Below are 25980 nucleotides of genomic sequence, written 5' to 3' on the forward strand. Positions count from 1 at the left end.
AAGAATTATTACAGGCACTCACGTCTCCTTTCCAAGCCTACACAATACCACACCCACACAATTCTTTTCTGGAGGCTAGGGGGTTGGGGAAAAGAGCGGACGAAACAAGGGGAACTACCTTGTAGGAAACAAGCGGAAATTGTGATCTCTGGAATAAAAAGGAGGATGTTCAATGTACAAGTTTTCCGCCTCTCCTCATCAACTCTCGACTCTCAGCTTCTAACTTCTTCACACCCACTCTCCCTTTTCGCCCCGAGGACTCGATGCAATGCTTTTTACCAGAGCCTTTCGCTCTTGCATCACCATCTCATTCCATCTTTTCTCCGCTTGTAGAAGTTACGACTTCTCCAACTCTGCCAAAATCTTCTCTCCCTTGGCCCTTGCACTCTCGAAGTCGCCCACCATGTAAAAAGCACCTTCCGGGAGATCGTCGCCTTCGCCATTAATAATCTTCTGGAAACTGCTTATCGTATCCTTCAAATCCACGAGCTTGCCTTCAATACCGGTAAACACCTGTGCGACGGTAAAGGGTTGGGAAAGGAAACGCTGCAATTTCCGGGCTCGTTCGACAGTCAGCTTGTCGGCTTCGGAAAGTTCGTCCATACCCAAGATGGCAATGATATCCTGGAGGGATTTATATTCTTGCAACATCTGCTGGACACGGGAGGCAGTGTCATAGTGTTCTTGTCCCACAACACGAGGATCCAACATGCGCGACTTAGAGTCGAGAGGGTCGACAGCTGGGTAGATACCCAATTCGGAAATACCACGAGACAACACGGTGGTGGCATCCAAATGTGCGAAGGTCGTGGCAGGGGCAGGATCAGTCAAATCGTCGGCGGGCACGTACACGGCCTGCACGGAGGTGATGGATCCCTTTTGAGTGGTGGTGATACGTTCCTGCATGATACCCATGTCCACGGCAAGGGTAGGTTGGTAACCGACAGCAGAGGGGATACGACCAAGCAAGGCAGACACCTCGGAACCGGCTTGAGTAAATCGGAAGATGTTGTCGATGAAGAGCAATACTAGGATTCGCGTCAGTAAAAGTGTCCGAGTACCCAATTGGACAAGTCCATACCATCCTGTCCTTCTTCGTCACGGAAATACTCGGCAACAGTTAAACCAGTCAAGGCCACACGAGCACGAGCCCCAGGGGGTTCGTTCATTTGACCGAACACCAGGGCGACCTTGGATTCACCGTCAAGCTGGATAACAGAGGTTTCCTGCATTTCGTGGTACAGATCGTTACCCTCACGGGTACGCTCACCGACACCAGTGAAGACAGAGTAACCACCGTGGGCTTTGGCAATGTTGTTCTGGATTTGTCAGCCGTTGTATCTCTACCATGTGCAGGCGTACTTACAATCAATTCTTGAATAAACACAGTCTTGCCGACACCTGCGCCACCAAAGAGACCAATCTTCCCACCGCGGGCGTAAGGAGCCAACAAGTCCACGACCTTGATTCCGGTAACCAAGACCTCAGCAGTTGTGGCTTGCTCAATGAACTCGGGGGGGTCGGCATGGATGGGAGACAGTTTGGTGGCTTTGATGGGTCCTCTTTCATCAATAGGGTCACCAGTGACGTTCATGATGCGACCTAATGTTCCAGGGCCGACTGGAATCTTGATCGGAGAGCCAGTATCGGTAGCTTTGTGACCGCGGACGAGACCCTCGGTACCTTGAATTTGAAGTCAGACTTGGGCGATTGATTTGTGCGAGGACTCATACCATCCATAGCAATACATCTCACAACACTCTCACCCAAATGTTGCTGTTTACCATTAGTTTCCGGGCTGCCAGAGTCATCTCATCATGGTTTCATACCGCAACTTCCAGGATAAGCTTCTGGCCATTGTTATCGGTCTCTAGGGCATTGAGAATAGGAGGGAGTTGTTCGGTATCGAATTTCACTAGACGAAAGCCATCAGCTTCATTCATCGGCCCGCTATCGCATGTTTCTTGTAATTGTCGAGCTTTGTGCGAGCCCTCATGGGCGCAGGAAAGGAGGAAATTTTTTTTCTCGTACCGTCAACGACAGCACCAATGACCTGGTGGATCTTGCCGTCTCTTGGGGAGTCTGTCGAGGCCCATCGCTGTGCAAGAGCTGGACCGGCCTGTTTCCGTAGGGGCTCGAAGGCGCGTCGGGAGATGGAAGGTCGAGCAAGGGCAGACCTGCCCAAGCTACGGGCGATGCCGCTGTTCAATCGGTGTTAGCAACAATCTGTGAAAGCGCTTGCGGAGCTCTGCACGTGTATGATGAGAAGCTCACGAACCTCTTGAGCATGTTTGCGGATGAACGAGAAGGTAAAGATGGAAAGGTAGAGGGGAGAGTTGGTGTGGGATCAGGAGCAAAGAGAAGAAACTTGAAGTCAAGGAATCAAAGTTGCTGGTTCATTGAGCTCGGTTCTGCGCTATGCCTAACTGGGGACCTCTGTTAGCCCGACAAGGCCCGGTTCTAGGATCTCCGGAGTTGCCTCGCCAATTTTCGAGAGCCACCACCATCTTGCACCATCGTAAATCAGACACGTACGATATATGGGGGAAGATTTTAAGAGCGATAATGCGCATCTTCAGCAACTCAAAGCATAGGAAATAGAGGAACAGCTTTGGGCTATCGATTTCAATCACCGTCCGCGTTAATCTATGTACAGTCTCACGAACCAGAGAGAGGCGCCTGAAAAGCACAGCTGCAGAGAAGGATGTTGATATTTTTTTTGTATTCACAAAACACAATGAGATCCCTGCTTTCTGGAGATACTAGTCACAGTACAAAAAGACCACCATCTGCGCAGGCGCAAGCACGTGTGTCTTTGCTCCTTCACACCACTGCCGGTTATTCATCTGGTTCAAGCTTGATGCCCTGAGACTTGGCAGACTTGCTCTGAATGAAGCCTGGGCCGGTGTATCCTTCACGGCTGACACCATACATAGGATTGGTTTTCTCGGACTGCAGATGGGGTTTATCAGTTTGACTCTTAAGCAGCGGGAAAACCTTGCGAGGTCATCCTGAAATTCGCGATGATCAACTCACCTTGAGGTATTCATTGGTAGCTTCTTGCCATTCTTTGGTCATAGTCCGTGGTGGCGGTCTTGCAAAGGATTGGATGAGGAGGAACATAGCCAACGATATTCCAAGACCCACAGCTGTGTAAAGCCACACTTTGGTCCATTCGCCCGGGGGTGCTTCAGCACGGGGTCCGTGAGGTCCAAATGCAATCCACCACGCTGTCAAAAACATCAGTAAAGTTTCCCCAGCTTCATATTATAATCTGCTCCAGCTCGACAGCGGGAATCCAAGCTTCATTATGCACATCATCCCTGTGCCGCGTTCCTCCGCGGGGAGACTGAGTTCGGTACATACCAGCTTTCTTTTCCTGCAAAGTCATTTCGTTCCAATCAACCTTCATACGATCTCTCAATTGCATCCAAAGCTCGGCCTGTTCTTGTGGAGGCATAGCTTCCCATCTCTTCTCAATTCCGGCGAGGGTAGGGTTGGAGATGGCGTGAGCAGATCGCATCTGAGACTGGCTGGTCATGGGAGGCACATGCTGGGTAGCTGCAAAAGTGGGAGCCAGAGACCGCGCTGAGGAACGGAAGGATCGAATTGAGGGACGTGTGATCCGCGTGCATGCTGTCGAGGTGCTGGTGGAAGCACGAGCTACACGGGGTAAGGAGCGGAGATACATCTTGCTGGAAGAGTGTGAAGGTTGGATCAACACATACGAAAGTCGACCGTTCAATACCCTGCCGAAGCCTGGAGCTCGGCGGCCGCTGTTGTAGCAGGTTGCTTGTGGATTGAACCTGGTGAATGCGAGAACGATTATCTGAGGTCGTTGGTTTGAGTTCCAAGTTCAATCACATCTGCAGAGGATTCGCTAGCTCCTAGCCTTGGCGCTGTGTAAAATTACCGCTACATCAGCCTTCATCACCCCACAGGTACTACGGGTTCCCTCTCGGTATATCGTGTCATTGGGCTGAGACAACCATCTACGGCTCGACGGGAGACTCCTTGAAAAAAAAGTATGATTTTTACAGCTCTGAGATTTACTGATAGCGGAACAAGCACTCGAGTCAACAGACATTACTGTGTGCGAAAGGAGCATCAACGTATGTCACAGTCGAGTACTGAGAAATACCAAAATTACAATTCTGATCTGCCGCAGAGTAGTCATGGACTTGCGGCCCAAAAATCAGGGCAAATGGACTGATACGGACGATATCGCGCAGAAATGCAAAGGCGTGCTTGTTGAGCAAGAGGATGTCATTCGAGCGCAATGAAGCACATGTCGGCCCCAGGCTGCTCGGCCACAGTCGGTCCATAACACTCTCCGAAAAGCACAACAGGTTCAGAAAGACCCGGAGTTTTGAGGTAGGAAAAAATGCTTCCAATTTTGATTCGAGACCATCTATCTCGTGCCGATCAACGTCGCAGCGCTCTATCTTCGTCACAGCATCAAATATCGGGCGTGCTCCAACGGCGCATACTCAACCTATCTGCCATGCTCGGCTCGTCGGAAGACGGGCTCTTTCGTCTCAGATGCCACAAGATCAACGTACACCTTGTGGTAAGTGTGTTCTGTTGCCGGTATGCGAAGTGTGGTCCAACCGCCTCCACTGTCAATTCACCCTTAGACTGTGCCTTTGCCTTTGCTAGCTTCCTTGAGCAGGTCGACCCACTCCAACTCGCCAGGATCGTTTGCTTGCCAGTTCATGGCAATTCCGTTGAGGGCGTTCTTCAAGGTCTCGCGGGAGCTGGCATAGACCATGCGGGACTGCGCAAGAGATTAGGCGTGATGTTCTCACCGAAGAGCGTGGGCAGCCATACCTTGACACCGGTGTTGTCCTGATTGATATAAGTGATGAACGCAATCTTGGATCTTGATCTTCATTTCAGTATACGCATCCTCCAAGCTGACTGAACCTCATCGTGCATACCTCTTGCCTTCACCGCCCTCAAGTTCGAATTCGACATCGTAAATGGCATACGAAGGACGGTCCTTGCCACTGGCCTCCTTCTTGGCAATGAGTTTCTCTCTGAAGGTGTCGTAGTCTGGCTCGCTGCCGACTTCGTCTACCACAATTTCCTTCTGATCATCAGAGATCTTGTAGATGATGTATTTTGGACCACCGCGACCGAGTTTCAGCTCATTGAATTTTGAGACGCAGTCGGGATTGACGGAGAGGCTAATGGTATCAAGGAATTAGAGAGGCACGCCGACGCGCAAGGGGGCATCGGGCTCTTTTAAGGCAGATTGGACAGACATACCCGGACACAGGCTGAAGGGAAGGGTCAGCTGAAGCGGAATTCCAGGATGGATTCAAGTACTCACCATGACTGCTTATTGAGGTTCCAGATACCTATGCGACTCGGTTTCAAGCTGGTATTGCTGTCAGTTTCAGCAGAGAGTAAGATGGCGCTTGGAGCGATGGAGGCGTCAAGAAGCGAAGATAGGAACATAAAGTGTTGAACAGGCCACGCACCGACGATCGGGGGCTGTCTAGGACAGGGGCTTACGTACCTGGCGAAGGATTGTGGTGCAAGACTGGACAATGCAACGCAAAAGAAAGTCCAGATTGCGTGTAGGGCAGGCAGAGGATAAGGGAGTGTTTGGTGGGATGGAACAATAATAACGGGGATGCTGTGGCAGCAAAAAGAGCGAGTCAATGGTGGGGTCCAGAATTGATACTCCGAACTGCGTCCCGACGCGCCTAATCACAACGAGGGGCTCTCGCCAGGCTGCGCTGGTTGGGCGGTGGACAGGCAGGTGACTGTTGCCCAGCAGCAAGTTTGGCGGTTGGCAGGCGAACGCCCAGAAATCCAGGTCAGCCCTCGCCACCAGTGCGTTTCCCTCACCGATACTTTCCTCACATCAACTACATACTACTCCGTATTCGGTATTATTCTGATAAACCCTCGCCCTCATTGCGGGGTGCCTGGGACCTCTTCCAGCTATCTAGGTAGCCACTCCTTCCAGCATGCTATAAGCTGCTCCAGAACCTGTGCTCTCTAGCTGTGAGTTGTGCTTATGATTACGATATCGCTCAGGTGTACAGAGTATCTACGATTGGTCGTGCCTGCGAGTATCTTTCGCCTTCCATCGAGCTAAGTGCTCGCTACCTCTCGTTCCGCGATCCAGGGATGCTGCTCCTGGGTGAGCGCACGACGCAGTCAGGTAGATGTTTGTAGGGTATGAGCAGACAGCCTCGATACTCTTGCGGGATGTAAGTGGACTGCTTGGTAAACGACGTTGTGCTTCGATACTTCACCACCGATCGCAGGTTCTGCCTTGAAATGTGAATGCGGGACAGACATCCAGCGGCCTCTGGAGGCTTTGCGTGTTGAAGCGCTGTGCCCCTGGTGTGATTCCGATGGTGCTTGGAAAGATCGCCCCTGTCCTTCAGCCAAGGATCAATGCCTTTCCAGGGTCCTGGTCGCTTCTCGGACCTCGCTGCATTCTCGTCAATCAGAAACCTTGTCGACAAGCTCATGGGCCTGTTGTGGTAGCTGTGTGCGACTCAATATCTCCTGTGGATTAAGCTCCGGCAGATAGAAAGTCATAATATCGAATATGAGAAGTGGCGAAGGAAATTCACAACGCAAGTCTTTCCATGGGATTGTTCACAACTCAAGGCATGGTCGGTTACAGAACAACAGGATCCAGTGCTGCAAGCGATCACCTTAGCTGGAGAATGATGCTACTTCCAGGCTGCCCGTGGAAGTTCATCCATTGCCCAAAGCAGTTGGGCTAGCCTCATCAACAACAAACATGAATTCTGGAAAATATGGGCATATTTGAGGCCAACGGCTCCATCAGCCCAGTGCTCAAGAGACCATAGAAAACCAAGGCCTATCCATCGCGCTCGATCTGGACTGTCTGACCTTCCGGAACTTTCCCCCCTTTCCCTCGTTAACATGATATATTCTTTGCTCTCTCCACCGCAACTTAATCATTTTCTCACCTCTACCATCCATTGTGAACCTATGAACCTCAGTTAAAGCTCGTTGTCACTCGTCGCATTCATTTACGTCACGTGTGAAAAGCTCTTCGTCAACAATGATGTCGTTCACCTGGGATGACACCTCGGAAAAGCTTCTGCTGTGTTCAGTATGATCGAAAACTGCTCGATGGCAAAATTCGAACAGGTGGCTCAGGCAATCGGCTGTGAAGTGAGTGACAATGCCTGTCGGTCAATTCACTCTAATCTCACAGCTTTCTTTTTAACAAATATGGGGTTTAATAAACATTCACATTTACCAATCCCTGATTCCCTTTCCTCGTACTCTCACTGTCAACACACACCTCCTTTGCCTGGTTGAACATCACCACCCCTCAAGACAGCTTCTTCGCTCCACAACATCGAGAAGACTGCCTCCCTATCCCTCCTTCGCTTCCCCAAGTCTTCACTATGCCTTTCAAGTGGGATGCTGCAGCCGAGCGCAACCTGCTCCTCTTTGCCATTGCGGAAATGAGCCCACCAGCCACTTCGATTTGGTCTAGGGTCGCTGAGAAACTCGGCAATGATCTCAACGCCAGTGCCTGCAGGTATCATCACTTTTTACTCACTGTTTTATGGTGTTTTCCTTTTGTCTCTCTTTCGATTTCAAGGCGTTGTCGTTCCACATATCAGACCATCTTGTTAACTTACTGAATCTGTAGTCAAAAATTCTACAAGTTGAAGAAAGAGAGTGAGAAGCTACTTCAGCAGGGCGATGCGACCGTCAGTGGTGACGCTGCGACCCCAGTCAAGGATGCCAAGACCACAAAGACGCCCGCAAGCAAGGGTACATCTGGACGCAAGCGAAACGTCGCAGATGTCAATGGAGAAGAGCCAAAGACGCCCACAAAGCGTAAGCGGAATGTGAAGAATGTCGCTCCAGCTGAACCCGAAATCAAGGGGGAAGTTGAAGAGGAGGAAAAACCCGCTGTCAAATCCGAGGATGAGGAGAGCAAATGCGAATGAGAAGGTTCATCTTCTATCCCGGTACACACTGCTGTCTTCACTCAGGGGTTCTACTGCTGACTCTTCATCAGGCTCACGTACTTCGATCCCCTAAACCTCAAGTAATATTACTCGCTCACAACGTCCCTGGAGGAACGGCAAATTTCTCTTGCAGGATTTGGTTTCGCTCGGCTGGATACTATGGGGTGCATGGCAAGCATCGGCTTGGACAGGCTGTGGTATGACATGATGGGGATATTACTTGAGCTGAGACTTTGCATGAGAAAGAATTCCGTCGACGGGGCTCGACAACAAGGCACCTTCAACCTTGTGCCTGGAATCAAAACACTGAACATCGACATGCAGAAAACGAGTGCATCAGTCCCGCACTCCAAGCACTGAAAGCACGCTAGAAAGTCGAAGAAATTGATCGTCAAGGGCAATTGGACTCAAATCAGTCTACCTCGTATTTCTGAATCGTTCCCTGTGCTTCATCCCTTTGACGTGGGCGAATCCCACTTCTTCCACACTTGCTCGAGACCCCCAATAAGCCTAGGGTCAGCGTAATCAACCATTGAGCACATGTGATATATCATATCTAGGAAGGTCGGCATGTAACATGAGGTAAAAAGGGAAGTTGACGGGGAAAAAGCTGAAAATTGAGGTAGAAAAAGTGAGTGGGCGTTTCAATGCAGACATTGCGGTCCGAAATGAGAGCGGCCAACCGCCTGGGAATCGCATGCGAGAAGGACATTCTTGCACACCAAAGTTCCCTTCTCTGTGCTAGTGTGCGACCATGTAGTCCAATCAAGCACTGGCCCAGGCAAGCCAGGGCACAAAATGGAGGGTGTAGATGCGTGTTGTAATGACACTGTCACCCGAAGTAAATAGCAGCAAACATGCCAAGAAGCCAAAGGCGCCCGGTCGTCATGACGCTGCAGCTTTGCCCCTCTCATGCTTGCTCCTGCTAGCTCTTCCTTGCTCTTTCTTGCCATTTTCAGTCCAATTTTCAATGGGTCCAGAGCGCGGGACTTGGTCCTGCTTCTGTTCAAGCAGCATGGGGCTGGTGGAGGGAAGAGTCCATCGACTCAAGACCCTCCTCAATGCCGCTCTCAACTCCATGTCATTTACTGCACTTCTCTTCTTCTCGACTCATCACCAACATGGCAGCATCGAGAATCTCCAATATTTCTTCAATCTGGGATTTCAAAGATACCCTGTTCCGGGCATTGGCGGCAGCTTGCGCTGCGATGGGCGAGGAACCTGTGAGAGTTCAATTTCTGTCGAGTTGCGTACGAACTAACGATTTTGCAGTTCAGACGCCAATTGAAGACAATCGCGACTTATTACGGTGAGGGAGCAACATACCGTGAGATCGAAGCCCTCTTCACAAAGGACGTCCCCGCGAAAGCAGAGCAACTTAAACTCGAATTTGCCGATCGCCACGGCTGTGGCCGACAGAGGCCTTCGAGAGGCATAGCAGGATCTCGTCGGCCACCTCTGCTCGACTTTGATGACGAGGGTCTTAGCATCCTTAGCCCTGGAGAGGTCGAAATATTGAAAGCTCGGTCTGACAATTCGCTCCAAGCTCCTGCAAAACGTCGTCGAGTTATTGAAGCATCACCTCGAACATCGCCCGCCGGAGACATACCAGCAAGCGAGGCCATGGCAGCTCCTCTAAGAGAGCCCGGAAATGGGCGGGTGATGACTACTGGAACTGTGGCAAACGATTTTGGGGTAGCCCTTGGTGTTTCTTCGCATATCGCAGGGCAGAATCACGCTGATTGCCTCGCTCGAGAGACCATTACCCAGACCCGAAAACGCAGATCCTCGGAGTTTCATGACCCAATCGAGCTCCAGACCACAAGCAATCCTCACTTGAATGCGCCACCGAGATTTGAATCCTTCGGTTACGTTACGAAGAACGGTGAGTATCGGTGTGCACTTTGCCAGAGGCAACTGCCCAATGAAGGAGACCTTAAGCTACATGAACAAATCAGCAAGGATCACATCCGCAGCTTGAAAGATAAGCAAAAGGTTATCGAAGGCCGTGAGAGACTGGCCAAGCTTACTGCAGCGCGAAATGAAGGCCAGAATGCGGGTTCCTCAGCGCAATGCTGCCGACTGAGTATCACCGATCTACTTGCATCAAGTCCTAGACCCGCGGCCGCCGCGCGTTCGCGTCTTGAGGAAAGTGATAACAGCTTTCAATACGAAGTGCCTGTGCGTCAAAGTCATGACCGTCAAGATTCCCCAATGGACGTCGACGAGACACGGCCACACGATCCCAGTGCCTTGCCGATTCGACAAAGCGTTGACCACGCAGCCGCCATTTTACCAGCTAGACCCTTACAGATTCGTGACAAGGGCAAAGACCGCGCGGCTTCGCTTGTGTCTCTGTCGGATGACTCCACTCCGCATCTAAACGCACCGCCTGCACTGGCATCGGAGATACAGACGCGCTCTATGACCGCTCAGACTGAAATCGGTACGCTTAACACTCCTCACCCAGCCCAATACATTGGCTCGGCTCCTACGCAGCAGTCTCATAGCCTCGAGGCGAAACTGGATGATGGAGCACCTGAGATCTCAGCTAGCACTATCAACGAGATCTTGCGCTCAACCGGCGTCGCTATTGACGTATTGCACGCTTTTCGGAATTCTGCGTCCGCTTGGGTCGAGTCCAACAACACCATCTTCGAGTCTGGGCCAGCGAATATTCCTGAGCCAACCTCTGAGCCTCTCTTTAAAGAGGACAGTGCCAGTCCAACCGACAACTCTGGTCTTCCCACGACCGTGCTCTTCGAGACCCTGGATAACGCGGGTCCGCCAAGGGGTTCGAATCCAAACAGCAGAAATGACGAGCAGGGTACGATATCAGGGCCGGGGATTAAAGTACGTCTGGGTGTCACACGTGAACATGTTAACGGCTGTGGAAAGAAGAAGGATGTGGGCGAGCCAATTTCTGTCATTGTTCTTGACTAAGTGTTCCCTGACGAATATGATATTCCATCTCTCTGTTCTTATTCCCTCGCTCCAAGCCACACGATTGATTAGCACGACAGCGTTAAGCAAGAGAGCTCCTTGGTTGTTTGTTCCCAGCGAGGCCCCGACTCTGTACTTTTCTGCTTGAGTTTTGTTGACTAAGCTCGAACATGTCTTACTTCCCCCCGTGCCCGTCAATTTCTCTGAGGCACATGGAATAATTCTCATCTCTTATCCCGCCGCTACCACCTCTCCTCCTCAGCAATAACCAACATCGGTCAGTGGAAGGAGAGCCATCGTGCCCCCCCCCCACACCTATCCCCGAACCAAACAAAGTCGACCGACGCCCTTTACACTTCTAGGCCCTTCTCCGGCCCGGGTGGCACAGCCAGCTTTTTCCTGAAACCAAGGAAGAGAGTAGAATCGCCCTCGCCACTGGCAGGAAAAGCTCTAACTCTCATTCTTTATCTTCTTGTTGCTATGGTGCTCGCGCTCGTCCCAGTCGTCCAGGCTTCGCTTCTTCTGAGACATGTAGAAGGGAATTTGCGCCATGCTCCAGCCGTTGATCCCTCCCACGGCGGCGGTGCCGAGAGGCGTTGCTCCGGCAGTCGAATCCGCTGGAGAAGGAAGACTGTAGGCAGCGCCCAGGCCTTGGGAATCGCTCGCTTCCACCTTTACCCAGTTTGCGCTAGGGAGTTCCGGGGCAAATGGCTTCCCAGCGGCCTTTGGTGCTCGTTCACGTTTGGCCTTTGGTTTTGCGTCGCTTTCGTCATCGCCACTCCCACACTTCGCGGTAGATGCAGCCTTGGGAACGGCATAACCATTATTACCGGTTGATGGGTTTGTAGTAGTAACGATATTCAGACCATTACGCTTCTTGATCTCACTGAGTCTCTTCGCCACCGTGTTCGGCTTTGCCCCTGTCTTTTGGCAGTAAGGGCTGATGTAGAACTGTCAAGAGAGAGGGATTTAGTATCATGATTGAGAAGGAGGAGAAAAATGTAAGGTGGTGAGAAGGACGGGGTCCGTAGTGAGGTGAGGTGAGGTGAGGTGAGTGAGTTTGATGAAAGCGGGACGTGGTGAGGTGGCCGAGGAGGCAGTGAATTGACCAGTACCAGTGAGGGGAGCGAGGAGAATAAAGCCAAAAACTTACGAGGATGGCCTGAGGAGAATCACGCATGAGCTCGAGGAGGAACATGGCATCCTTGATACTGAGCTCTTGCTTGGAGCCGGCCTGTTGTGCTGGCGCCATGTTCGCAGAGGGCACGGAGTGATTTAGTGCGCGAAAGGATTGAAGTAGGCTTAAAGGCCCTTTGGGATGAAGTTGATGGATGGATAGGCAAGTCGAAGAGGTCGAGTAGGCAAGCGAGCTTCAAGGAAATGGTGGAGAGAAAGTCAAATGTGGCGAAGTCGGGATGAGTGGAAGGTGACTTTTGAAATGAAGAGCGGGCGGTGTTTGGAGGCGCCTCGTCCAAGAGTAGAACTCCCCGAATCACTGGTACATTTGGGCTGCGATGATCAGAAGTCAGAATCGTATCAGAGAAAATAAGGAGGCTGGGAGTTTCGAGAAAGGAAATTCCCGTACGTGCAGCTCGCTGGTGGGAAAGCTAACCATCAACCGGGCAATGGTCAGGAGACTAGGAGAACAGGGTATGGACACTGGGATAACCCAGGCAGCAATAGCTTGGAGCAAAGTACAGTCTAGTCGGTCCGTTTCAATATTCCGCAAGTCCTGGACAGCTCTCGCTCTCACTCTAGCTACTCCGTTGGTGCATTTGCCTGCTGTTGAGGAAGGAAGCTTCCCAGAGGAACCAAAGTTGGTCTTACCAAACCATGCAGAGCGTTTGCATGTCTTAGGCAAGTCCACTGGATGAGGGAATCCATCGAGAGAGTCCATTGGAGGATACAGAGCCGGTATCCAGGGTCAAAGAGGTATATCTCTTGCAAGGGGAGTTTAGAAAAGAGACGGTGTGGATTCCCAACGGGGCTGAGGACGAGGGGACGATCCCATTTCCTCATTAAAGAGATATCCGCGCATTGCCTCCCTCTGCCGCGCACTTTCAGACAAAGTTATCCAGGATGGCTCCAATAAGAGGAGACATGCAGGATAGTCTATTGCTCTCCTATCAGGACGAGTCATTGCAAGGTTTCAACTTTCGCGGTCGAGCCCCGCTCCACCCGAAGCCTTGTTGAGATCCTTATTGGGTGCGCCAAGCCTCCGCTAATGCACGGCCAAGAAGCTAAAACTCCAGGCAAAATGGACGACAAGTCTACATATACAACGCCAGGCACACATGTTTATACACTGTTTGATATCCACGAAATTCAGGAGGCTGGGAATTCCTCCAGCATGATGCACGCACGTTCCCGTCTTTCCCAACCCCCCCGGTTGTCTCGCTACTGGATCATCCAGCAGCTAACATCCACACAAGCCAATTGAAAGTCGCTTTTTGCGAATCCCCAGCCGTTCTTGCCGGCCTTTTCACACCGTTTCTGAGTCACTTCCATGCGTGTTTCCGCCAAACCTTGGAGCCATTGCACAATCCTTGTGCCCCCGGCAACCCTGGGACCCCATGTTCAGGCCATGAAGCTGCTGCTGCTGCTGTTCCCACTTCTCTGCCCATTCATCAGCTCGCCCATGTTCACCGCTGGGAAAAAGGCTGTTGGAGTGAAGTGTGCGTCGTAGCTATGGAATGAGTCCAGACCGCTCACCGCCATGTCCTCGTACTTGACCTTCTGAGGACTGTCGGGCACCTGGGTGAATGGTATGCCGTCGAACGACTTCTGCTTGGGTTTTCGAGCTCGCTTCGATGGAGGCGTCTTCTTCTCGTCCTCGTCTTCGGCTTTGCGCTTCGTTGGTGTCGTTGGGGTCGGGGCTCCTTGATCCTTCAACATCTTTTCCATTTCGTGTCGCAGCTTATAATACTTTTGACTGCCACACGTCAGCAAATCCCACGGGCGCTTCATTGAAAGGGTCAAGCGACACAGACCTCACAGCTGACGCGGTCAACCCTTCTCCCAGGAGAGCCGCGACCCGCTGCCATGTATCGGCGGAAGGTCTCAGATTGGCAGAGAAAATCGCGAAGAGCAGCATGCGACGCTCTCGTTCAGCAGTCCATTGATAAGGCATAGTGGAAAAGACGACAATGTTTTAGGACAACCAAGGAGCAACACCGTCGAGAATGAACTTAGGAAGGGTGTGAGTGGAGGGAAAAGACGGAAGAAAGACCTGGGAGACTCATGCAAATATAGTGAGAAAGTCCGTAGAAAGCAGCGACACACTGGCGCGTTGACCTATTTGCCGCCACTGAAGCCTAGCATGAGTTCGATCATGGATACGAGTCAATCGCACTAGATTGGCCGCGGAGTCAACGCGAGACAGCTATGTGGCCCGTGATCAAAGAGCGATAACGGGAAGAAAAGCAACGAATAATGCAGTATTTCCGTTGTGAGTAGCGTGGACGGGTCGACGGAGCTGATATTTGTGGCTAAGGGCGCGAATCGCCCTCAACTTAAGCTTTCTCAGCAAACTTGCGTTTCTCAAGAACCATGTACGCACCTAGCGCCGGAAAGTGGCCTTTTTGAATCTTCTCTGAGGGCGCTAAAAGCGACTTGATGGGGCGCTGGATCCCTGCGTCTCAGTGTACGGCGTCTTGTAACTTGAATGCAATAGATTGTAATGACAGAACTGTCCCCGAACTTTCCTCCTCGTCCTTGCTTCACCAGTTGACGCGCTAGTCGTACCCCCCGATAGTGAGGGAACTTCTAGAGTGCGTGGCTCATGGGAGCCTGGAAGGTATAAAAAGCCACGAAGCTGAATGTCCAGTTTGAAACCTCAGTCGCAAAAACCATCTTCTGTTCTCGCCTCCATCACTTTGCTGAAAGTCCTTGTCTTTTGGACCTTCCTAGCCTTGCGTAGCACATTCAGCAGAGAAACTGAAGTAATGGCACAAAATCAAGTTAAAGAAACCGACATTGCGGTGCTGATTGCCGCAATTCAAAGCTCAGTTGGCCCGATCCAGGTATGCGAAGCCCTGTCCCAAACTCCTCCCCTTCCACGTCTGACGTGATCACAGGTCGATGCCGAAAAGGTCGCGCGGCAACTTGGCATGAGTCTGTCAAGCATCCCGCCGAAGTTTACGGCAATCCGGAAGCGGTACAACATTGACATCAAGGTTGTCAACTCCGGAGCCTTGCAGCGGAATCGGCAAAACAGCCCTAAGAAGAGGCTTTCTGCGTATGGACCTAAACCCATGAGGAGTGGCAATGTGCGAGCACAAACGGGCGACGCTGCCGTGATGGAGCTGCCAGAGGGACTCAAATTTGAGCCTGTCGAGGCTGCAGATCATGAGACTCCGTGAAATCCAGAATGGCTGTGCCGTGAGTGGCAATGCCGGGCGGGTACTGGCTTGACAAAGATTCTTTACTCTGCTGGGACGGAATGCGGTTTGGCGGTAGCGAAGGCAAGGCCAGGCACTGAAATAGGTTCAACCTGTATAAAGGGCAGTGCATTCACATTTGGGAAAAAGAAACCCACCTTCTCCCATCACGGGTTGCAGAACAACATGGTGTTTAAGAGTTCACACCAGAGAAAATTGAACAAATTTGAGGCACCAAAGCAGAATGCTGTCTGCACTTTGACACCAGAACCGGTATCTATCTCCATTGAGAATGTCAAATCATGGATGACCTCACCGCATTGCCCATATATGATGTAAATGAAATATGAGTGAGGAGTCTGAGTTCTTCTTTCCTTTTTTTGTCTCCCTCACACAGAATATTTTGCTGTTAGCCAGTGTGACATGATAAAGCCATAGGGGTGCGGCGGAGCACGGCAAAGACATCGCATTCCGCCCAGACAAAGGGTGAAGGAACGCGCCGTGGAATCAATGCCCATACTAGACAAGTAAGCGGTTATCGACCGCCTCTCCAGGAATGCCGTGAAAAGGGCACGCGCTGGAGAGACAATGGGGAGGTTGTGTCTAGACGAAAAAGGATTGCCGAAAAGCAGGCTGTCCTTTACATCTGGTAAAGGGGTATTTGGCCCGTTTTCGAACGTCCTGTCAGAAGATAAGTCATCATATCAGTAGGAAGAGGGGACGCATGGGCAGTAAAGAACGGTGTAAACAACTTTGTCCACTTCTGCGAGCGATTCTCACGGCGCACCCCGCCGCACGATTTGCTGTACAAACATACGTGTCAAACATGACACAGTCGACTACCTTTTCTCTCACAGCGGCTCACTTGCGAGCGCGCCTCGCAAGCTTCGCCTTGCGTTCAGTCTTTTCCTTGCGCTCTTTGGCAAGGTCGTACTCCCCATCGGAGCCCTCGGTTTCCAGGTGCTTGGCACCCGTATCCATCTCCTCCTCAGTGCCGCCATATTCATCGTCAATCCTGGTCATTGTGGTGCGGCGTGTCATGCGTACCGGCAGCCTCTTTCGGGCAATTTGGGTTGGTGAGACAACCTCGGCTTCGTCGCCGGAGGTTGTCTCACTGAGAGACGCTTCATCCTCGTCAGACGAGGGACGTTTGATGGCGCGCTTACGCTTAGAGCCGGTGCTGGATTTGACGGCAGCAGAACGATTGCTCATGCTGCCGTGAGTAGGTAATGGAGTTGTGATTGAGCTCTTCAAAGCCGGTGTCTTGATGGTGGAAGCTTCAGGCGAAAGAGTGGTAGCGTCATCCCCAGTCTTCGTTTCTGCTCCGTCCTTTTCGTCTTCGCTATTCTTGGCCTGCGCTTCCTTTGCCTGACGGATAGCTTCAAGGTCTTTTGCATGATTCATAATACTGCTATAGTTGCGGGCAATGCTGCGAGCACTAGGCTTATCATCCTCATCAACCCCGGCTACAGTCGAAGTTAGTAGTTGCTGGAAGAAACCAAGACCTTTGATACTTACGCCACATCTCGGCAACCATCTTTGCATCGAGCTTGAAATTGGGCGAGCACAGGATAGCAGTTCGAAGGAGCTGTTTCTGGTCAGTGCGTAACCTCTCAGCAGAGTACTTTGGGAAACTTACGGTGAGCTTTTCTGAATCATTCCACTTGACAGGCATTTTGAGTTTGATAGAGAAGAGTCTGATCTGAGAGACAAACTTTGTAAAGGCCTACCCAATAATGGCAGTGGCTGAAGCTGATGTGATCGAGAATAGAATCTGCAAGTTCCGGGCTCAACAGAAGCGTATAAAGCTGAATAAGGTGGAAGGAAAGGTGATGCTCGAGGAATTCTTGGAGAGAAATTTCCCTACCCCGGTTCGCAGCCAAGACAAATGTTTTGCGGAAACTGGCAGAAAGTGAATGGCGCCGACATCCTCAGTAAGCATGATTGTGTGTGTTCAACATTACATGCGCCGCATCGATCCGGAGCCTCACTCTTTCCACAGAATAAAGTTTGATGTGTACGTCGCATCTTGTCTCTTGTATGAACCATCTTGAAAGGGATTGGCCACGACTTGTCAAAGATAATAACGCCAACTGTCTTTATGCGTGCCTCAGCAACAAAAGATGACATGTATATATATAGAGAGCAAGGACCCCCTCAGCAACGCCAGAGTCGTGGACGAGGAGAATGGTGAGAAATTGAATGGAAGATCAAGATTACAAGAACAGAAATGGGCTTTTACATCAAACGGTGCAGAGGAGGTTATCATCGGGCCGATGTTTAGCCGGCAGCCTTGGGTTTCACCTGGTGACAAGCATTCGACAGTGTTGACAGGGTACGTTCCCAGGAACAAGACAGACCATGGACAAAGCAAATTGTTAGTCTTTTAGCTATCCAATACAGTGCGGTCGAAGCTTCTGTTCTAAGCCTAGCAAAACCCAGAGCCTCCCATGAGATGTCAACCCACCCCGTAGCCCCGAAAAGAGAGCTACTCAAAGAAAGGAAACAGGTAGATCGACACCGAGTGATGGTTGTCCATCGTGAATTTGTTCCCTACTAATATCTGCTGCTGTCTATGCTCAGAGCCGTCAGCATTGGCATACCGGCTTCGATGAAGAGGCTTGGTACATGGATAACCCTCTCGATAGAGCTATAAAGCATTGACCATCCCAGCAATGATATCACCAAGGTTAACTACGTCCAAAATTGCCGAAACAACCCCTACTCTTGAATTTTACCATGCTTGTTGCAGCCAGAAAGACCATACGAAAAGAATAGCGAATAAAAAGGCCTCGATGCAGGTGAGAAATGAGTTCAGGCCAATATTGAAGTCGTGATAGCTTACATACTCAGTTAGTTTGAGATAGTTATTTTGTGATAAGGCGCTGAGGACCATCCTTTGCAGGAGCTGAACAAAGACAACAAGCTTGAATACAGCCATATTGGAAAGGATGCGCCGGTCGACAGCGTGAAGCTGGCTGCGAAATCTCAAGTATGGATTGAGGATTGCGACAAGGCAGATCGCGGTGAGGAATCCTTGGACGATGCTGATGATAGTATGCGCCCAATGGTACGCTTTTGTTCCGTGGCATTCTGTTGCTTCGACAACTTCTGTGGCAATGACTGTTATGACTCGGGTTGGTAAAACCTGAATCACCGCGATCCAAGCCTTGCGGAACCAGTCGCCATCTGAACTGTTGGACGGTTTGATAGTCCCTACATCAATGCCAAAGAATTCAAGCTGGGCCTGAAGCGACTCTGGTGCGAGATAGGCAATCAGGAGGGAGAACAGTGCTATGAGGGCGAAACAGCTGTATAGCTCGGCGATAGGAGTGAGGTAGTTGGCAAGATTGTAATGCCAGACTCCGAAGAAGCCGAAAATGGCGAATATGGCCGGTGTCCAAAGAAGACGCACGATTTGCTTTTGTTATCGTGGTTCTGCGTATCTAGTGATATGCGCGAAAGCCAGGATGCCACAGAGGATCCATGTGCAGATGATGGTTCCCGCAGCAATATAAGTCGTCAAAGTGTGGTAGGTGATATCGCCAACAAGGGGCTTTGCCTGGTCTTTAAGGTAGAGTCAGTTCTGGGTTGGTTCGCCATGGAGATGACAAGCTTACTGGCATCACTGGCGGGTGGACATATGGCCATATTGAGTCAAATGTGCTAGTTGATACGCTAGGAATGCTGGAGATGCGTGGAGTGCTTGGGGATGTGTCCAACCTCAACCTCCAGGAGCACGAGCAGCATATATATGTATTTGGCCATTTCTATCTCAAAACCTACGTGCGAAGCAATCAAGGGTCTGTAGGAGTTGATAGCCTCCGTAGCGTGCCTGACTCGTGAAACAGGACAAAAAGGAGCAATCGTGGCGCGTGTAGCTGAAGCTGTTTCTTTTGCGCGGTGTATGAATAGTACCTAGCGATGTGGATCTACCTTCCGAATGCGGAAATCTCAGCGCTCGCTAGGGCTGAGTTTGGATTATTATGTACTGGGTATTATGCATTCGGCACTATGCAGCTCTAAGCGAATCAGACTCGGACAAGTGTGACGAAGCTCGACCAACATGTGGGCGCTGCTGTCGCTCGGGCAAGACATTTAATCTGCTCCACTACGATGAGACCACCCATGCCTCTCGTCGAGCCCAAGAACTGTGGCAGAAACGCTCGACCAAGCCAAACAAAAGGGATGCATCAAGTCCCACGCCCAACAAAAGCCCTGCAGCCACCCCCACCGATCTGACACTGACCCTGAGCCAGCCGATTTACGAGTTGGCAAGGCAAAGGTTCTTCTTTGACCATGTCTTCCAGATAAAAACCCCAGTGGGGAGGGCAGGGTATCTAGAATACCTTCCGGCCATGTACCACAAATTGATCAACTAGCCCTTCTTTCTTTCTGCATTCAAGTCGACTGCCTTGGCCAATTTTGCAAGGAAATGCAACTCAAACATCGCGTCTGACGCGGCTTTCACAGAATACGGCAGAGCGATTCGGCTCACAAATGCCGCTCTAATAGATACCAAGCTGGCCCTTAAAGATGAGACGCTCCTAGCTTGCCAACTACTGGGGTTCTGTGAGGTAACTTCTTTCAACGACTCGACGCTCCATGGATCGCTTATTGAGTACTAGATCTATTTATCTCTAGCAACGGCGTTCCGTGGCTGGTACGCCCATACTCAAGGAGCCGCGGCGCTTCTCGAACACCGTGGATCTAGTATTCTCGACACACCCTTAGGCCCGACTCTTTTCAAAGCTGTTTACACTCAAGAGGTTGTACACACCATTTCAACATGCTTTACTCCTGCTGATTGTTCAAAGCTATACAAATGTCTAAGATTCTGTCTGCGACCTCGGTATAACCCACCATTTGTGAATGCAAGTCTGCGATCATCTGTCGGCTCAAGTGCACCTCTTGGTCGCCGAAGTGGCCACGCTGTGCGCGGAGTACATTGACTGGGAGAACTCATCACCAGGATATGAATACCATCTCGCAGCCACGCAGCTCTCAAGAACAGGCACATCTCTCGGACCTCCGGTAGCTGCGATTGATAGCGAATATTCCACCGCAGTTCAAATATAGACCTGTCTCAAAGGCCCAGTATAGTCCGCTGCCGCTCTGGCTGACACCATTGATCCGGGACCAACGAGCCCCCATGTTCGTGCACAGATATTCAGGATTTGGACCATGCTTCTTGTGGAACATGATGCGGTACGCTCGAGCCAGGTTGCACGAGTTGCAGATTCTCCTTGCGGGGACTTCGACGCGCGCTGGTGACGCGTTAGAGTCCATCGAGGTATTATTTGAACTCGAAGACGAACTCAGCTCGACTGTCCCCGCATTGCTAATTGCCACGGAGGAGGAATACTTCAGCAAAAGCCTCAAGGGAGAAGACATACCTAGTTTCCGGTCCTCAGATGACACTCCTATTTCTCTCGCGACGAGGTCTCTACGTTGCTGACAGGCTAGCATGGCTCAGAGAACTGTTCGCATGCTTCCAGCAACATATCACTGTTTTCATTCCTACTGAGTTTGATCCTTTGGACGAGGAGTAAGGTTGCGGGCCTGCTGTCAGCACAGTGTGCGCTTGGCAGCACTCGCAAGCAGGCTGACGACTTCCGCTACAATGTTCTTCAGGTCAGGGTTGGTCAGGGTTGGTGTCTTCTTGATTATTGAATTCATCTGCTCCACATCTTTTGTTGTATCTCGATGTAACATGGTACAGTAGATCCAAAACTAATATCTACGGGCGTTCCATATATCAGCTCTGTGCAATGTACAAAACTGTCCCCGCTTTGGACGATCAATGCCAAAATGCCACAACTATTTATCAAATGCAGCGGTAAACGGCCAGACGAGCTCTTCCAAGTCCACCAGCAACACATTAAGCAGCTGCGGCCCTTTGTTTCCTCCACCATCTGACCATCCACCACGCCACACTCACCGTAAGCGCCGTTCTGTAGGCCAAAAACAAGGCGATCGCCCAATTTACCCTGTCATAATAGCCATACAATAACTTACCCACGGCGTGGTGTGGGTCTTTACCCACACCTAGCCCACCGATTCCGACACTGTGCTTATTGAAAGATGATCGCTTGGCGGAACGGGTGGAATGCGCTTTTGTAGCTGCAGGCACGGGCGCGGATGCCGACTCAGGGCCCATAGCAGGTCCAGGTTCGGCCACGGGAATGGCTATGGCTTCGCTTGCGCCGTCTATGGCGGTTTGGCTTGGCCGTCGATGGAGTCGACTCGGCCAAGATCCCGACGAGAAGGTTTCTGCAGTATTCTTCCTAAACGAGCGGGTCATAATATACACAAGCAGGCGGAGATCAGGGACTGTGAAGGTGGGATATTTCCAGAGCGCTACAGCGTTGTAGGGTGGAAGTTGATCGAGAAGGTCCGCCAGCACGCCGAGTGTAAGACCCCAGAGGATGAGTGGATGTTGGAAAGTTAGGAGAGAGTGGTGAATGGATGCTGAGGAGGGAATGCCGAACGGTGCTTGAGCCCATCCAGATAGGCTGGAAAGATTGTCTCCACCCTCTGTGGGTATGAAGCCTGGTATTGAGCTGGCATAAACGGATTCTGTGGGGAGAAGGCGGACAGCACTGAACATCATCTTGCCCATTGTCCAACGGATCAGTCTATGGATTGCGGGACCAACGTGCTTGGCCATTCGAGAGGATATATCCACTGATTCTCTTGTTCGTAGAGTTGGGGTGAGCAGGGCGCGGAGAGAGACCCAGTGGACTGAGGCGACTTCTGTAGGTTGTGGCTGGACAGGAGGGACGACCTTGCCCGTCAGGAGGAATATGTAGGGACACAGCACCATGAGAACATCTTTTCCCCACGAGGTGGTGACCAGTCGTTCGGGAAGATTGCCTGCGGGCAGACAATCCGCTGTGTCCAGATCCAAGCCTATCTCTTCTCTCGTCTCACGGACCGCAGCAGCAAAGTCGTCCGCGTCCTCGGGATCTCGTTTGCCGCCGGGTAATGCAACGTGTCCAGACCACCTATCACCAGCGCGGCCAGCACGCTTGATGAAGAGCAACTCCGGGTCTCCTTCTTGGACCCATTCTTGCGCAAAGAACTCGCTGATGGTAGATGGGGGTGAGGGAGGAGATGGCTTGTCAACCGCTACGAGGGAACCGTTGACATTTGCAGGGACGGGCTTGTAGGCAGGTCGGACGCGGATAATGGCAGCGACACTGGCTCGTTTTTGAGAGGTATTGGGAGGATTGGCGACATGCGGGTAGGGATTCTCGCTGAGTCGGATCAGGACTTTCTCGAGGGCTTTTATGATGGCTCTTGAGTCTTCTGACATAGCTGCGATATAGCGTGTGAGGTCCTATTCGGCCCAGAGCATTTCCAAGTGAGATATTACTCGGCACTAGGTAAATGGTATCGATATGAGTCAATGGAGTCAGCCTCGTCGGTATCCTCTTTGATGCCGAGGCTGTCATGCTCGATCCGACCAGCCAATTAGAGAAGGTCAACCGGAACAATTCCTCCTAGGCCCAGCCAAAAGATTTTCCGAGCACGCGAGGGGAAGAGCCACTTTGATTTGCTGTTGCCCCCCGTTCATTGCTTGTGCTGGGGTGGGGATATGCAAGCACCGAGTACATTGCGGTTCCAAAGCTTCGCTCGCCCAAGCTCTGTCAGTTCTATACCCATTGCATAATATCTTCGACTGCAGTCCTCAACATCGACATCCGTATGGAGTAGCTCTCCCATCCTGAATACCAAACCTACCTTACCTTCGCCCTCGCACGCACCATGCGCTTCGGCAAGACCCTCACCGATTCCATCTATCCACCATGGAAAGACAAGTACCTCGAGTACGACAAGATCAAAAAGCTCCTCCGTGAAGATGAGACCTCCCCACAAGGCCGTGGCGGCGAAGGCAGCTGGACTGAACAAGATGAAGAAAATTTCGTCCATGAGCTAACCGTGACCCAACTGGAAAAGGTCCACCAGCACCAGGTCGACACCTTCAACTCGTTGCGAGACCGAACTGCTGCCTGCGAGGCTAAGCTCCCCTCTACCGAAGGTGAAGATGCAGGGAAATCCGAGGAAGAATATAAAGCTGTGGCAAAAGAACTACTCCCTGAGCTTGACAGCATCTCCAAGGAGCTCAATGAGCTTAGGAAGTTCAGCAGGCTCAATTACACTGGGTTCCTCAAAGCTGCAAAGAAACACGACAGAAAGAGAGGCCTCAAGTACAGAGTCCGTCCCATACTACAAGTTCGTCTTTCCCAGATGCCTTTCAACCAGGAGGACTACTCGCCTTTGCTCTTCCGCCTGTCGACCATGTATAGCTGGGCTCGCCAGAAGCTCGAGGGAGAGCAGGCTGGCAAGGAAGCAGACACTGATGTCCGACCGAAAGACGAATACAAGGCCTTCAAATATTGGGTTCATGTGGACAACCTCCTGGAAGTCAAGACCTACCTGCTGCGTCGCCTGCCTGTCTTGGTCTACAATCCTCAATCCGTCAAGGTGGTTGATTCGTCTCAAAAGGACCCGACAATCACCTCGATCTACTTCGACAATCAAAACTTCGACCTCTACCAGGGTAAGGTCGAGAAAGGCACCGGTGGCGCGTCCCTTCGGGTCAGGTGGGCAGGCCAACTGCTTGATGAGTCTGAGGTTGTCCTTGAGAAGAAGTTCGTCGACGAGGAAACAACCGACAGTAGCGACATCAGAATTCAGCTGAAGCCCAAATATCTCTTACCTTTCCTCAAGGGCGAATACAAGATGGAAAAACAGATCAAGAGGCTCGAGGAACTGCTCGGACCTCATCATGAGGATGTCAAGGCGTTCAGGGCCAATGTCGATGAGATCCAATCATTTGTCAAGGAGAAGGATCTCGAGCCAGTTCTTCGAGCAAGCTATACTCGTACTGCTTTCCAAATCCCCGGAGACGACAGGATCCGAGTGTCGCTCGACACCGATCTCGCCTTCATCCGAGAGGACGCAATGGATCCTGACCGGCCATGTCGAGACCCAGATGATTGGCATCGGTCTGATATCGACCAGAACAAGATGGAGTACCCGTTTACAGCCATTAAGAAAGGGGAGATCAGCCGCTTTCCCCACGCCGTACTTGAGATCAAGATCAAAGAATCCAAGTATACTAGGAATAATACATGGCTTAACGACTTGATGAACTCACACCTGGTCAAGGAAGAGAAAAGGTTCTCTAAATTTGTCCATGGTGTGGCTGAGCTTTTTGAAGACTACGTTAACAGTTTCCCGTTCTGGCTGAGTGACCTCGAGACAGACATCAGAAGAGACCCGGTCACAGCCTATCAAGAGGAACAACAAAAGGAGGCTAAAAAGGCAGAAGATGAAATGGCTGTGGGGAGCTTCATTGCAGGGTCCAGGATGACACCCAAAGGAAAGTCAGCTTCTTTCCCAGAGAGGAGACTCTCCAGTCAGCTCTCCCAGTCTGTTCAATCCCAATTACGCAGCAGGCCTGAGCCGCAGCTGGAAACTACCGCTGAGGAACGGGATACCGACGAGGAGGGTGTTCACCCTCCCGAAGAGGTAGAGGTTCAAGACTCTTCCAGGGGTGGCATCCGATCCTTTCTTCCCGCTTTCTCCAATTCTCGTTACGCTCGACGTCACCGCGAAGGCAAAGGCGCCTGGGAAAATGCCCCGCTTCCGCCTGGCGTCAAGGAACCGAGTTTTTGGATCAAAGACCAGGGTGACCTGAAGGTCGAAGCCAAAGTCTGGCTTGCTAATCAGCGAACATTCATCAAGTGGCAGCACATTGCAGTCCTCCTGGCCACCCTCTCCCTAGGTCTGTACAATGCTGCAGGTGTTGATAACAACATTGCTCGCATCCTCGCTGTTGTGTATACCTGCTTCGCGATCTTTGCAGGAGTATGGGGATGGTATGTGTATATGTGGCGTACAAAGTTGATCACAGAACGAAGCGGAAAGGACTTTGACAACCCCATTGGGCCATTCATTGTCACCATTGGTTTGGCCGTCGCTTTGATCTTGAACTTTGCTTTCAAATACCGTGCAGCCGTACAGGGTAACAACCCAAACACGGGTAATGGCACGGCTGGTCCCTCGATGACCGTGGCGTTGCTGACGCCAAAACTGCAACTCCCTCAGGCGACGGCTACTGGAATCCTCGTGCAGGAGCTTTAGTGCCCAAGATTGGGTAGAGATGAGGGACAGGAGTCGATGAGCGGAAGTATAGCCGTGGGTTGAAAGGGAGAAAATGGACCACAGATATAATTCTCGGGGTCAACAGATAGAGCACCCGCCATCAGACGTGCACATTTCCCCACGGATCAGTGAGTCAATGGCCCAATCAATAGTTTCTGATCATAATATCGTTATTCGAATAGCCGCGGCAATTACCGCCCAAGAAGCAGTAAGCCCAGTGTCATGCGTCTTGTAGAGCTTTCTTACATATGACACGTCAACCGGAGTCGCGTGTCTGAAACAAGTTGGAGGGAAGTTCAAGGAAGAAAGAGAGGAGCGGTGAGAGTAGGAAATAAATACCAGCAGTCGTCGAGTCTGGATGGAGCATGGATTCCTCACTGGTTTTATCACAGCGGATACATAGTATTGGACTGGTAATCGATTTGACCACATTTACATTTGGGCTGTCTTCAAATATCGCTCTGCTTTCTTTTGCCAACGCAATCATGTACTAT

General features: G+C 51.2%; 11 protein-coding genes across 11 annotated transcripts; 4 read left to right on the forward strand and 7 right to left on the reverse strand.

The window, feature by feature from the left end:
• Positions 1–336: 336 nt before the first annotated feature.
• Positions 337–2289, reverse strand: A1O5_06744 (ATP synthase subunit beta, mitochondrial; the record flags this gene model as incomplete). Its single annotated transcript, XM_007747335.1, has 7 exons — positions 337–1028; positions 1082–1319; positions 1367–1683; positions 1734–1776; positions 1830–1915; positions 2032–2201; positions 2279–2289. The coding sequence occupies 7 exons, from the start codon at positions 2287–2289 to the stop codon at positions 337–339; spliced, it is 1557 nt and encodes a 518-aa protein (XP_007745525.1).
• A 549-nt stretch (positions 2290–2838) lies between these two features.
• Positions 2839–3541, reverse strand: A1O5_06745 (cytochrome c oxidase polypeptide 5, mitochondrial; the record flags this gene model as incomplete). The annotated part of the gene is made up of 3 exons (XM_007747336.1): positions 2839–2952; positions 3037–3230; positions 3367–3541. The coding sequence occupies 3 exons, from the start codon at positions 3539–3541 to the stop codon at positions 2839–2841; spliced, it is 483 nt and encodes a 160-aa protein (XP_007745526.1).
• A 1092-nt stretch (positions 3542–4633) lies between these two features.
• A1O5_06746 (cofilin) lies at positions 4634–5338 on the reverse strand (the record flags this gene model as incomplete). Its single annotated transcript, XM_007747337.1, has 5 exons — positions 4634–4777; positions 4831–4882; positions 4941–5189; positions 5272–5282; positions 5336–5338. The coding sequence occupies 5 exons, from the start codon at positions 5336–5338 to the stop codon at positions 4634–4636; spliced, it is 459 nt and encodes a 152-aa protein (XP_007745527.1).
• Positions 5339–7412: 2074 nt separating this feature from the next.
• A1O5_06747 (uncharacterized protein) lies at positions 7413–7967 on the forward strand (the record flags this gene model as incomplete). Its single annotated transcript, XM_007747338.1, has 2 exons — positions 7413–7549; positions 7664–7967. The coding sequence occupies 2 exons, from the start codon at positions 7413–7415 to the stop codon at positions 7965–7967; spliced, it is 441 nt and encodes a 146-aa protein (XP_007745528.1).
• Positions 7968–9109: 1142 nt separating this feature from the next.
• A1O5_06748 (uncharacterized protein) lies at positions 9110–10931 on the forward strand (the record flags this gene model as incomplete). The annotated part of the gene is made up of 2 exons (XM_007747339.1): positions 9110–9211; positions 9261–10931. The coding sequence occupies 2 exons, from the start codon at positions 9110–9112 to the stop codon at positions 10929–10931; spliced, it is 1773 nt and encodes a 590-aa protein (XP_007745529.1).
• Positions 10932–11381: 450 nt separating this feature from the next.
• Positions 11382–12183, reverse strand: A1O5_06749 (uncharacterized protein; the record flags this gene model as incomplete). The annotated part of the gene is made up of 2 exons (XM_007747340.1): positions 11382–11882; positions 12085–12183. 2 exons carry the CDS (start codon positions 12181–12183, stop codon positions 11382–11384), a joined length of 600 nt encoding a protein of 199 aa, XP_007745530.1.
• Positions 12184–13508: 1325 nt separating this feature from the next.
• Positions 13509–14025, reverse strand: A1O5_06750 (uncharacterized protein; the record flags this gene model as incomplete). The annotated part of the gene is made up of 2 exons (XM_007747341.1): positions 13509–13863; positions 13922–14025. 2 exons carry the CDS (start codon positions 14023–14025, stop codon positions 13509–13511), a joined length of 459 nt encoding a protein of 152 aa, XP_007745531.1.
• Positions 14026–14875: 850 nt separating this feature from the next.
• On the forward strand, positions 14876–15292 carry A1O5_06751 (uncharacterized protein; the record flags this gene model as incomplete). The annotated part of the gene is made up of 2 exons (XM_007747342.1): positions 14876–14953; positions 15008–15292. The coding sequence occupies 2 exons, from the start codon at positions 14876–14878 to the stop codon at positions 15290–15292; spliced, it is 363 nt and encodes a 120-aa protein (XP_007745532.1).
• Positions 15293–16171: 879 nt separating this feature from the next.
• Positions 16172–16985, reverse strand: A1O5_06752 (uncharacterized protein; the record flags this gene model as incomplete). The annotated part of the gene is made up of 3 exons (XM_007747343.1): positions 16172–16776; positions 16829–16898; positions 16950–16985. The coding sequence occupies 3 exons, from the start codon at positions 16983–16985 to the stop codon at positions 16172–16174; spliced, it is 711 nt and encodes a 236-aa protein (XP_007745533.1).
• Positions 16986–21191: 4206 nt separating this feature from the next.
• On the reverse strand, positions 21192–22628 carry A1O5_06753 (uncharacterized protein; the record flags this gene model as incomplete). Its single annotated transcript, XM_007747344.1, has 1 exon — positions 21192–22628. The coding sequence occupies one exon, from the start codon at positions 22626–22628 to the stop codon at positions 21192–21194; it is 1437 nt and encodes a 478-aa protein (XP_007745534.1).
• Positions 22629–23080: 452 nt separating this feature from the next.
• A1O5_06754 (uncharacterized protein) lies at positions 23081–25465 on the forward strand (the record flags this gene model as incomplete). Its single annotated transcript, XM_007747345.1, has 1 exon — positions 23081–25465. The coding sequence occupies one exon, from the start codon at positions 23081–23083 to the stop codon at positions 25463–25465; it is 2385 nt and encodes a 794-aa protein (XP_007745535.1).
• Between the last annotated feature and the right edge of the window lie 515 nt (positions 25466–25980).

This window comes from Cladophialophora psammophila (genome assembly GCF_000585535.1).
Source record: "Cladophialophora psammophila CBS 110553 chromosome Unknown aczJe-supercont1.10, whole genome shotgun sequence".
Taxonomy (NCBI): Eukaryota; Fungi; Ascomycota; class Eurotiomycetes; order Chaetothyriales; family Herpotrichiellaceae; genus Cladophialophora; species Cladophialophora psammophila.